This window comes from Schistocerca nitens, chromosome 6, assembly GCF_023898315.1.
Source record: "Schistocerca nitens isolate TAMUIC-IGC-003100 chromosome 6, iqSchNite1.1, whole genome shotgun sequence".
Taxonomy (NCBI): Eukaryota; Metazoa; Arthropoda; class Insecta; order Orthoptera; family Acrididae; genus Schistocerca; species Schistocerca nitens.
The window spans coordinates 247,646,192-247,659,705 of record NC_064619.1 but is presented as its reverse complement, the minus strand read 5'-3'; the positions used below and the strand labels follow the sequence as shown (position 1 = coordinate 247,659,705).

The following is a 13,514-nucleotide window of genomic DNA, read 5'->3' as shown; positions in this document are numbered from 1 at the left end:
GATTAGTAAGAAAGTCCCACAGCCTTTTAGAGAACTTGAAGATAAAAAAAATGAAAAATTAGGATAAAGCAAGACACGAACCCACTCTACAGTGATTCGTACCTCAGCTTCTACACCAATTAAGCGACAAAGAACTTCGACCAATTACCTATTTTGTTACGATCATCTGACGGCTTTAATTGCCGATATGTTACCTTACAGTTAATTATAATAGTGCCTACCAAGAAAGGCACCTATTTTTATGAATCTTCAATGTCCCGTTGCCTAGAAACGGCGTACTTTGTCACGCAGTTATAGCACCAAAATAGGAAAATCGTTTAATCACAAATATAACTCTTTTTTAAGCAGACCGGGGTGGCCGAGCTGTTCTAGACGCTTCAGTCAGGAACCGCGAGACCGCTACGGTCGCAGGTTCGAATCCTACCTCGAGTATGGATGTGTGTGATGTCCTTAGGTTGGTTAGTTTTAAGTAGTTCTAAGTTCTAGGGGACTGATGACCTCAGATGTAAAGTCCCATTGTGCTCAGAGCCATTGGAACCTCCTTTTTAATAACAGTTTAGAGAGCAGCTCAATGTGCCGGTGCTTACAAACAGTATCTATTCGTAGTATGTAAGATCTAAAACTCACCAAATATGGGCTTCAACTGAAAGCGACATACAGTGTGGCATCTTGAAAGTTCTGCTTGTAACGCAAAGAGTGGTTCAAACTTTCGTGGCACGTTGCCGAAACATTGCAGAACTTATACGGGGTTTACGCTGAAATGCCCTATTTTCATTTTCCTCCCAAGAAACAATTAAATGGAGTTGGTTTACTCTTAAAAAAATAAGTTGGATGTGAATTTGAGTTAAAAAAAAATTAAAACATCCAAACACTTCCATGCGATCCCCTGCGGTGACTCAAAGAATGCCTATTTTGAATTCAGTTTCCATCCAGGTTCTTTGCAACATGTTCGGAGGTATGGGTCCGATGACTTTCACAGTCAGAATATTCAACACCGGCATCCATATACCGTTCAATTTCACGCCCTCCTCCTTTCGATTCAAATTATTAGGGTGTTCGGCGATTTCGATTGCCTCCCTGTAAGAGGCTTTCGTAATATCCGCATGTGGCCGCTAGTACTTGAGTCTCCCCGAAACGAATATTGTGGTTACCTGGTTGGAAAGCATGCTCCACAACAGCTGATCGTTCCGTTTCTCCTTTTCAATTGCCCTTGTTCAAAACGTTTGGAAGAGCACAAGGGCAATTGTAGAAGAGGAGAAACGGAACGATCAGCTGTTGCGGAGCATGCTTTCCAGCCAGGGAACCACAACATTCGTTTCGGGGAGACGCAAGTACTAGCGGCCACATGCGGATATTACGAAAGGCTCTTACAGGGAGGCAATCTAAATCGCCGAACACCCTAATAATTTGAATCGAAAGGAGGAGGGCGTGAAATTGAACGGTATATGGATGCCGGTGATAGATGTGTACCACCCGTCCACCACTGGGTTATGGCAACGGCGATCGACGACAGCGGCCAGCGGCCAATTGCACCGATGTTTCCAAAACACGTGACGTCACGCCTCGGCGCGGGAGCGCGCAGACACGGAATTTAGCGGCAGTCAGTAGCGAGCCAGTGGGTGTTTGGGACCTTCCATCGAGCTACACACCCCCATGAAGATGTCCCCCGCAGACGGGGACGAAACCTTGGAGATTGACACAGAATTCATCAACCGACCACGGTATAACAGCCCGGATAATTATAATCGACATGACATTTCCGGCCGTGAAAGTCTACATTTTAGTAACTTGAGGTTGTTTGCTGCAAAATGACACATCTGCCGATTCTGTAATTTATCTCAAATTTATGTATTATTCCAAAGCTATAACGTCCTTTCTGACTCGCTGAGTACTGAATGCCGAACCCAGAGCCTTGTTTAAACTGAAACCTCCGTCCCTCTTTATAGAAATAAGACTGTGAAAGTGAATGAGCAGCAGGTGTGACGTTAGGTGTCGGGTGTTGCAGATGCGAGAATGGACGGCCTGGCTGCTGCTGTGGCTGTGCCTGTGTGGGCGCGGCTGGGCGCTGAGCAGCGGCGCGCCCAACGGCACGTGCGCCTCGATGACGCCGCGCCACACCGGCTCGACGCCGCAGAGTTCGCCGCCGCCCTACACGGTGACGCCGTCGGTGCGGCAGGTGGCGCGCAACGGCAAGCTGACCGTGGCGCTGGCGTCGCCGCAGGGCCTGCCCATCCACGGCTTCCTGCTCGAGGCCCGCGCGCCCGGCTCCGACGAGGCCCAGGGCGCCTTCACCAGCTACCCCGACACCGCCAAGACCATCAACTGCAACGGCCGATACGCCGTGAGTACAAGACCGTCCCTTAGGCAGTTATTACACTATCAAATTTCTTTGTCAAAGATGTGATCAAATGTTCGTCAAATATATTTGACAAAGATATTTGATGTGGCGCTAAAAAGGGGTATTACACTGTCGTCATATTTTTCGTCAAACTTCAAGATGGCTGACAACAACTTGTTATTAACCGCAGCAGTTGTATGTACCACAATTGCACTGTGTGCACATGCGGAAGAGAAACGTACCTGGGTAAAGCCGTGGGTTTTACGACGACACGATAAAAGCTTTCAACAAAACTTGTTAGGTGAGCTTATAGTGGAGAACGTAAAGTCGTACATCAATTACTTAAGGATGGATGAGCATACATTTCTGTATGTGCTCAGTGAAGTGTATCCTCATATCACAAAGCACAATACTCACTTAGGAACTGCTATATCTACAGAAGACAGACTAACTGTAATACTCAAATTCCTTGCTACAGGAGAGGGTTGGGTTGGGTTAGGTTAGGTTAGCTCTCCAATCATCTTAATCTATTTTCGTATTCAGGGTGCCTCACACTGTAAAGCGCCTCATCAGCTTCATACATCTCTCTTAATTTTGTAGTTGTCGGTACCCACCCCTATTGTATTTACCGGCAATGTTTATAAAAATACTACAGATAACAGCGATGCTAGCGCTCCACGTGGTAACATGTCACATTGCAGTGAACAGAAGACAAGCGGCGACTTTGATCTTTAAGGAACCATTTGCACTCGAGCACAGACAATATTTAATTTAGTTAACTTAGATTATATGTATCGATTTTTTAAGACAAGAGAATGCAAAATAAAGGAATTAACACCGCTCTCTTGTCACAGCCAGTAGGCATCAGCTCACTCTTATGTCATTCGTTGTCCTAGAAGGACGTAATATTTTGTGTGGCTCCACAGTTAGCCATATTGATATTTATTTGCAGAAAAGAGGCGCAGAATCAATAAGTCGCTCTCATTTGTGAATTATCTGCAATTATTTAGATGGAATTTTACGTGTCATTCATATCTTAATGTATATGTTTTAATGAATATATGTTTTATTTAATCGTATACTTTTCTGTTTTAGTAGTTTTACTCACTCCATTGTCATGATTGAAGCTGAGGTCACATATGAGACTTTGTCTACAAAAAAATATAGTGAGCCCTGGCTACGTTCCGTACATCTTCGAACGTGGGAAGCTCGATAAATTCACGGCGTAAATTTTAATCTCTCAATTACTCTTCCAAACAACAATTATTATTACATATTATTAGTATAAATTATTATATAATTACTTTATTTTTATTTGTTAAAGATCGTATCTACAGCGAGGCCCTAGATTTGATCACATATTTGACGACATTTGACTAAGTTCCCTGTTACACCATCAAAATTCTTTTGACAAGATATTTGAGAGTGTAATACCGGCTTTTAAGCCCCTTTTACGCTATCGACTTCATTGTTTCAATTGAGTACTTGCACCAAGTGCGTCTACTGCAGCGCCCTGGCGGTTTATTGCTGTACTGAGCCGTCTGTGTTGAGTGGTCGTTTTCGTTTACACGTCATCGCCAAAATGGCCGGTATTGTGAAAGCTGTCTGCTGTGGAGTTTGAGGGCTTATCCTTTTTTACGGAAAAATCGAAATACAGTAACAAAACGTAAAAAAGCAATGAAAGTAGAGTTCAATAATGACCAAATGAGAATTCATAGTGGAAGTTTTTGTCAAAGGTCGTATGGTAAATTGTTCACACTCCTGAGAGCTGAAAGAATAGGAAAAGTATCATCCAAACCTTTCAGAAAACATTCATTTGGTCGAGGAAATATATGCTTGGAACACATCAGAAAGTATGCAGAACGCAGTAATAGCCCCTTTTTCCTTTATAATTTGTATCTTGTTTTCTTGCCAGGTGCCAAATAACGTCGAAAACTATTTTCCTTATCCTGTAATTACGACTTGTTACCTGTTCAAATACCCTTCATTAAACGTTTATCAATCAACGTTGTTTATACGCACTGTAGGTTCTTTCTCTGTAAAACGTAAATACTTCTTGTGTTCAGATATTTCGTTCCTCTTGTAGAACACTAGTAGTAAAAAAAAAAAAAAAACCAGAACCTTGTGTAACTTTTGTGTGTCACGAAAACAAAGCAAAGAACACAATAAAGATTAAGAAGACACGAAAGAACAAAATTCATTCCTATAATAGGAGTGAACTCGAACAGAATAGGTTATAAGTTCCAGTGGTAACAGACGCCGCCACAGTCCCATGTCTCTCCCTTCTTTTAGATGCTATTTTAATGTATTAGTTTCATTTTCCTGCAACGTTAGGGAGTTCTTTAAATTACCTTCTGCTAAGTGCTTGATACACGTACGGCTTTTGCACTGACACATCGTATATCACTTCCGGTGATACTAAAACTCGCGTTCCGTACATAAAATACTCCCTACCGTACTACGTTTTGAGAGCACATATTACCTGCAGAACCAACACATACTTGGGAAATCGAGAGACGATCTTTGTCGGTACCCATATTCGCCACCATGTTGATTATCAATTGTGTGCGTTACTGAACAAATTTATAATATTAGCGTAGCCCTCGTAGTCACCTTGGACTAAAATTCTGATATATTTACTGTATTAGGCGATAATGAAAATACCTCCTATTGCACCAGATAAGGATGAGCCCAAGACTAGTCTGTCTTACTGTTAAATGTTACCCCTGAACGTATTGCAGTTGAAGATTAGTTCTAGTAATGTCATAAATTCTTTAATTTCAGCTTATGAACACGTTCTGTGCTTTAGTAATTTGTTCTGAGTGTATTGGCTTCTGTAATGGGAACATTACAGTATCGGTTTGTGATATCTAGTGATATAAATCTGGAAGCACACGGAATGTTTCTCTTATTTCACCGACTAGTATGGTACTGTTCTCTACAGAACAGGTTGTTATCCTTGTCTCGCTTTTTTCTTTTCTTTTACCTTTATTGGCCCTTCGCAGACCTTGTTTGCTTCTACTGGGTTTTGCGTTAAGCTCTCTGATCAATAGTCGAGCAGACCTATATGTTAGGGGGAAAAAAGGACTGATGATCTAGTAGTTTGGTTGCGTTAACCATCCAACCAGAACAAGTTGTTTCATGTATGAAATACTTTTTTTAGGAAGTGATATGGTTTGGCCGAGTTTGTATGTAGGAAACGACATACTCCAACTGAGCAAAGATCCAACAAATGAAAAGACCAGTTAAAGAAAACATTTCTCGTAGACCGGATAAGAAAAGTAATGTCTCCTGTCTGGACCCTAAGGCCCCCATATTAAGATCACAACCTAAATTATACAAGGAGGGATGTCCAATCGCATCAGTAGTGAACTGTTCCATATCCCTGAAGGTTCTGCTTCAATATTTGATTTACAGACGTGTGTGTTCTTAATATGCACAGAGTAAAAAAAAAATCTAACGCATTGCTTTACTGCAGCTAGTTACCCATTTAAAGGCTTAACGTAATGTGAAATTATGTAGCATGTCACATAGGGTATAATGCTGGAATTGGTTAGCTCCTATGTATTGCGGTTGAGTAGAATACCTTGGAGACATGCATACGTAGGCGACAAGCCACTGGGATTTCACTTACACCATTTATTACATGTCAAATATTTGCATACACCGGTACTTGAAAAACATAACTTCACACAGAAAATGTTAATTAGCCAGAAATCTTTATGGCAGAATCAGTAATAACAGTAATGATATTTGTAATTGAATCAAATCTTTTAAAATTTTATTTGTAATTTTTTTAGTTTTTAAGGTATGGAAATTGACCAACTCCTTAACACAATTGACAATAGTAGAATAGATTTTAAATTCAAGGTAAGTGGATTGACTAACACAACAGATAAATACATTAAAAATTTTAATATTCAAAAAGCAAATCGTCTGAAACCGTTAAAGAACAACTGACAATTTAACTGTGACAATCTCCAAAATGTTCAGGTCCAACTACAGTGATCTGGCCAGATCAAGATACAAAACTGATAAACACAAAGTTGCGGCTGTAATATTTAAAAAAAGTAGCGGTAGCAGTTGCTCGTGAAGGCGGCGTATCAGGTCGTAGTAAACTTCCGTAGCCAGTTCACAAGTAAAATATGCCCGTGGACCACACTCTGTGCTGTGACGCCTTACAGTAAAAAATATACAAAATTTAACCTCTATAACAGAGAGAAAAAAGACACAATAAGCGTACAGGTCATGATAAAGCAATCACACCCCCAAATCTTCATCTACAGTGCCTCACAAGATATTACCCAAAATGATATAGTTTGACAGCTGCAAAAGGTAATAGTACGTAGATTAATACTGAAGCAAATAATCTATACAAAAACTTCCCCTGGCGTACCTCATAAGAACTGTCACATTAATAACAAAACTGATTTAGTGACAACCGACGTAGAAAAATAATCGCCCCCCCAGTTCAATACTGAATCAAATGACTGGTGCAATAACTGGCCAAACAACCATGACACAGGCAATCGATTAGTGGAGAACCACCTTACCGACGTAAGCTTAATTTTTACTTTTCTTTGGATGATTTAACTTGAGTGGCACTACAGCCGACCGCGCATACTACGCAACTGTTTTAGACACAGTCTACTCTGCACCACTGGTACTTGTCTATGTTAAGTCAGTGTCATAGCCGGAGACAGCGCTGTCTTTGCAGGAAACAGACAAATCCGGCAGGTGGTCACCAGTTACAGATCAGCAAGACGGTCGTTAGCCCTCGGCTTCCACGCTCAGTCTCAGGTCGCTGTGTTGTGCGGTGTACGTCCTCGTTCACGGCGGCAAAAGCGCTCTGCCCCTTTTCGAGAGGTGCCTCTGGTACGAGCCGCGCTGGTCCAGGGAAGATCACGTCCGGCGTCCAAGTCAACCGCCATACACCAGCCTCACGCATGCTCCTTCCAGTCCATTAGAATTTCCACTCCGGGCTTGTGCACGGCATAAGAAGTGCGTCCATATTTCCACGCACGCCCTCTTGCCATGGCATACCGTCCAGAGAGCCTCAGCGAAGCTGACGATAGGTGGTCAAAATGGAAGATAGGGCAAATGTACAAAAGAGAGCGCAGTTTGTGTTCCTAACAGTTGATTAATTAGCTCGCCTCTGACGTAGTTGTATTCAGAGTGGTATCAGAAACGCCTCGTAGAAGTTATCCGAAGAAATCCTGCGTTTCCAGAGTGAAACAGACAAGGCTCACTTTTCAGCTTTCTTGATGTAGATCTGGTACTATGTTGCATAAGTTACACACAAAATACATGAGCAGTACCTTTCAGTTGTCTGCGTTGTGACAGACTGACTTCCAGTCTACCCTACTGCAACCACATGTTTCGCTAATGTGACGTGTGCTGCCATCTGTTGAGTACACTTGGAATGATTGTTTCTGTACGAAAGAGCGCGCATATAACGTCCCAAAGCGTGCGCATGTTCTCTTTAGGGCACAACTGCACATTTCTACCTTTTGTGTGTGTGTGTGTGTGTGTGTGTGTGTGTGTGTGTGTAGTCCGAAGGATAGCTTTTGTTTCCGAATGACTTCAAATTTGGTTGCCGCTGCTCTTGGTACGAAGGAGTCTGCTTTAAGGAAAAGACTGATAAATGTGAGTAGAGAAATTTAGCGTTTCCAGAGGAGTGGATCCAGCGCATTGTGTGAGATGGTGGCACGAACAGTGCTCTTCATTTGAGGGTGATACTGAGTTCATTTGTGACATTTGCTAAATGCGTACTCTTTGGGCATATTTTGCTTACTCTTAAGCACAGTTGAACGAAAGAGCGTTTCCCTTTTTTTTATTTTTGAAGAGTGCCTCAGCGCTCTCTCTCTCTCTCTCTCTCTCTCTCTCTCTCTCTCTCTGATTAGAGTAGTACTTGTTCCATACATCATGAATACGACACTTCGTAATGATGTGGAACGTGTCAGGTTAATAAAAGGTGTCTATACAAGATAATACATGACACTTAGGCCTGATATTTTTAATTTTTTTTCCCTCACACTCACGCCTGAATGAACCTCTAGAATCTAGTCTAAACCAATGGCAAGCATCCCCTACAGCTGGCAAAACGTGGCGAAGTAGTGCCGAAGTTTGCGGAGGAGTACCTATTTGTGTTCGAGCCTCCCCAGCGCCATGTTGTCGGGACTATACGGTATTCCTCCACCTAACGGCCGTAATTGGTGCCTTTTTTACCAGCCTGAGGTTTCCAAGTCACATTTCCTAAAATAAATGCGCTAACAAAGCGAAAAAAGTGGCCCAACTAATACAATCATATTTCTTTACGTACTACACGAATATGTAATAAAAATGGGGTTCCTGTTTAAAAAACGCAGTTGATATCCGTTTGACCTATGGCAGCACCATCTAGCGGGCCAACCATAGCGCCATCTGGTTTCCCCCTTCACGCTAGAAGAGTTTCGTTCTTCGTAGTTCTTTCGTTTGATGCTTATTTCGTGAGATATGTGGCCCGGTCACTATGAATGGACCACCCTATATACGTGCATATCACTATCCCATGACTCAAGTTACATAACTGTAATTTTGTGAGTATTCAGGATGTATGTATGTATGTATGTATGTATGTATGTATGTATGTATGTATGTATGTATGGTATGTATGTATGTACGTATGGAGCAAAGGAGCAAAAGACAGTGTCTCAAAGAAGGAAGAATCAGGGAATTACATGCCAAAAGAATGGTTCAAATGGCTCTGAGCACCATGGGACTTAACATCTGAGGTCATCAGTCCCCTAGCACTTTGAACTACTTAAACCTAACTAACCTAAGGACATCACACACACATCCATGCCCAAGGCAGGATTCGAACCTGCGACCTGACTGAAGTGCCGAGAATCGCACGGCTGCCGCGGCCAGCAATTACATGCCCCGTCTTTGAAAGAAGAAAAAACTGCAACCGACGTTTAAGTTGCCACAGCTTTCTCAAACAAAAGACTGCTCAGTAATTGGAAAAGAGTATGTCCCATCTGTTGACAAGAAGCGACACGGAAGTTACTAACAAAACAGTCACCTACCTGAAATCCACCTCCTGCAGAATCATAGAACAGAGTTTTAAGAAATGAGTCTTTAGCAGAAGGATCACCTCCGTTTCAAACATGTATTTTCGCTCCAGGGGGCTCACTAATCTCCGGTGAATTTGTGCCTGCAGCACCTCTTCCATTTCCGTGGTGCATGTCTATACTTGTAATATTCTTTATACCCTCCCTTCGGGAACATGTCTCAGATATTTTTGGGAATGTGTTCTTGAGTTTTAATAGCCTGACACCAGAGCAACCCCTCATCTGCTTTTTTTCTTCGTTGTCCATCTCCTGCCCTTCCTCCGCTTCGGCATTTGAGGTTTCTGCTTCTTCGTCCTCCCTGTATGCTACTGAAGACCGACGCACGCGTTTGACGCGTAACAGATGACTGTGCCGACATTGTGCATGCTCTGTTGCCTGTGTCTATGTGCCTGTGGTTCTGTCAGTGTGATCATGTGATGTATCTGACCCCAGGAATGTGTCAATAAAGTTCCCCTTCCTGGGACAATGAATTCACGGTGTTCTTATTTCAATTTCCACAGTGTTCAGTGTTCGCACGTTACACCCCCCCCACCCCCCCTCCCCCGCCCCCCGGTGCAGGCCAGGCCCAGGGAGAGGTGATTACCTAAGCTGTGTCCTTCCCAAATTTTGTCAATAGTTCGGGAAGTATGAACAACCACCCGATGGCCCTACCGTACTGGGACGCTGCGGCACGTCTTCTGGCTGCTCTGCCGGCAGCGATCAGGTGAAATGAAATGATCGTATGGCATTTACTGGCGGGGATATCCCCTTCGGGGTTCGGCCGCCGTATTGCAAGTCTTTTTAGTTGACGCTACTTCGGCGACTTGCGTGTCAATGATGATGAAAATGGACGCACAATACCCAGTCTCGTGCCGAGAATCGAACCCGGGCCTCCTTGCGAGCACTCAAGTCTGGCAGTACAAGACGCCAGATGAAAGCCTTCAGTCTCAGCTCGGCAAAAGAGCTGAAACTTTTGTGTGAAAGTTCGAAATAAAAAGAGAATGCAGAAAAAGTAGTTCTGGGCACATCCATTCATTGCTGACCGTGATATTAACGGGTTATTTGACTCACTTTACTATGCAAGACATTAGTGTTATTTTCCAGTGCCCTGATACTGTCAGTCTGTTCATTTGTCGAGATAGTGAATATCTCCCGAGATTAACTTGCGAAAAAGTCACTTTTTAAGGAAAATAATCACCAGAGAAAAAGATTTTCGTGACTTGCGTACTCTGCAGCTATTTGTTGTCTGCAACGATATTTACAGTTTTAGTTATAACCGTAAAGTGTATATAGAAGTGGTCTTCAGTTTCTATTTGAAAAGTACGTTGCTATAAACTGAAATTAAATTTATGAATGTTTAGACAAGAAGTCGGAAACCTGCCTAAAATACTGTATTTCCAACCTGTATGATGTATCTGGCCCATTAGCATCACTTGCTGAAACCATAGAGTAGAAATATCTCTGGAGTGAGCATTGCGTCCTGCGCATGTTGTCAACATTAAACTGGAATTGTCACGTGATCTAGGGACGTCAATTGTTTAACACCAATTCGCGTCCGCCATCGGGTGACGTCACGTCTCGTCACACAAAACCAAAACGTTCTACAATACCTTTCGAATGGAGGCATTCGCACAGGTCGTCAACGGAACGTCACGTCATTTCACGGTACATCAAGGTTTCTCGGGGAGAAAATTTTGACGGCCACCAGTCTGTCATTCTCCTTATAATAATGGATTTTGTACTGTTGTATCTTCATATTCTTTATTTTATAATAGCGCTTTGTTTTAGTGACAAATTGGAGATGTTCCTTGACGACTGGGATATTTTTTCCACTTTCTTACACAACCGAGGTCTTATATCTGAAGACGCAAAGTTATTTAGGTTTTACGGTAACACAACGGCGCTGACGCCCACAATGTATAAGAACATAAGTAGACGAAGCAAATTCCACCGTATGACATTTTAAGCAAAAAGTCAGCTTTAATGAAGGAGTCAAATACAGTTGTTAATGACGTTATTAATTACGTAAGAAAAAACATAATAGATAAGTTTAACAGGCTTCATTAATTCGTTTGAAGCTTTCTTTGATGTGTATGAATGTACTTATTTTCCCTAGCAAATATATGTCGAGGTTTTGAAACGTTGTCTCACTTCTCAGTAATTTACTAAACATAATTGATCAAGAACAAATGTTATAAAGTTTGCTTCGGCCATTGACATTTTGTCGTGGTTAGCTCCTCAGTTCTGATACTATACTGTAATATTCTATGCATATTAGGGATGGTGACTCAAAACCCCAATTTCGCCGTTCAGTACTGTGTTCAGCGACTTGACGAGATGTGACATGAAAGACATTATAAATACATGCTGACGTGAAGCTTCTGTGACGTCATGCTCGTTCATTTTGCTCTTCAAAGCTGAGAGTCCAATTTATTTCAAATATCAGACGTAAACTGCTATGGTGCCTGCAAAACGTTTATACTAAATCCACAGCACTTACGAAGGGAATCTGTCTTTACTAGCGATATGACAACATTCAAAATTTATAGAATAAATGTCTGGCAAATCTACGGCGTCCGTCCCGAGATCACGTGACCATTGTGGCAACGTATGTTGACAACACAAAATCAATTCTGCTCTTCTGAATGCTCACTCCAGAGATATTTCTACTCTATGGCTGAAACAGATGAGGCTGTGCTATTTCGGTCTGGAAGTAGGTTTCGAGGAAAAGTGACATAGCGCGGATAGTAAATGTGCTTCGTCTGTGGTGTAAAGCTCTCGTGGAGCATCGGGAACAGGATGTGTAGAAATTGAGGATCGAAGACTTCCACGATCTCCAGCCTGCCAGAGTGCAGAAACTGCGTTATTGTAAGTAGTTAGAACGCGATTGTAAAGCGGAGAGGCTTATTCTTCGAACTGAGCTTCATTTATGACCCTGGTAATTCCCAACACCTTTTTTCCAGTTTGCATTTTGGATAACTCTGAGATTGAGTGTCCCACGTTGCTGATTTCATCTGCATCTCGCAGATAAAATGATGCGGTCTCAAAACTACCCATAATGCTCATGTGGGCGGATAAAACTACACTCATGCTTACAAATTAAGGCTAATGCTGACGCATGGTGAAACAACGCTCCGGTGGGCGATTTGCGGGCTTAAATCACCTGGGTATGACCATGCGGTGCGTTTGACTTGCGGTCGTCGCACGGTGGCGCTGGCAGCAGTCCACATACGCAGAGATGTGTTGGTGCGTGTCAGAGTACGGTGCAGCGATTAAGTGTGCAGACATTTTCAGACGTGCTAATGGTGACTGTGTTCTTTGAGCCATTTTCAACACACACATTTGAGACGTTATGAGGGGTAGAATACTAGGGCGACTGGAGGCTGGTCAAACACAGCAGGTTATAGCACGGGTCCTCTGTTTGGCACAAAGTGTGATCTCAAGATTATGGCAACGATTCCAGCAGACAGGAATGTGTCCAGGCGCTACAGTACGGGACGACTACAGTGTACAACACTACAAGAAGACCCATATCTCACCACCAGTGCCTGCAGACGGCCACGGAGTACTGCAGGTAGCCTTGCTCTGGACCTTACCGCAACCACTGGAACAGTTTTCTCCAGACACACAGTCTACAGACGACTGAACAGGCTGGGTTTATTCTCCCGGAAACCTGCAAGACGCATTCCACTGACCCCTGGTCACAAGAGCCCATAAAGCCAGGTGTCAAGAACACCGTACATGGTCATTGGAGCAGTGGTCCCAGGTTATGTTCACGGACACGTCCAGGTATAGTCTGAACAGTGATTCTCGCCGGGTTTTCATCTGGCGTGAACCAGGAACCTGATACCAAACCCTTAACGTCCTTGAAAGGGACCTGTATGGAGGTCGTGGTTTGATAGCGTGGGGTGGGATTATAATTGGTGCACGTACACCCCTGCATTACTTTGACAGAGGAACTGTAACAGGTCAGGTCTATCGGGACGTCATTTTGCACCAGTATGTCCGCCTTTCCAGGGGTGCAGTGGGTCCGACCTTCCTCCTGAGGGATGATGACTTACGGCCCCACCGAGCTGCCATTGTGG

At 43.1% G+C, this 13,514-nt stretch overlaps 1 protein-coding gene across 2 annotated transcripts in view; it reads left to right on the top strand.

Moving 5' to 3' along the window:
• LOC126262967 (putative ferric-chelate reductase 1 homolog) overlaps positions 1-13,514 on the top strand; it is a 359,981-nt gene that overhangs the window by 280,387 nt on the left and 66,080 nt on the right. For both annotated transcript variants that reach the window (XM_049959917.1, XM_049959918.1), the window contains exon 2: positions 2,006-2,341. In XM_049959917.1, the coding sequence (XP_049815874.1) occupies positions 2,006-2,341 (336 nt within the window). The remainder of the gene's footprint in view (positions 1-2,005; positions 2,342-13,514) is intronic.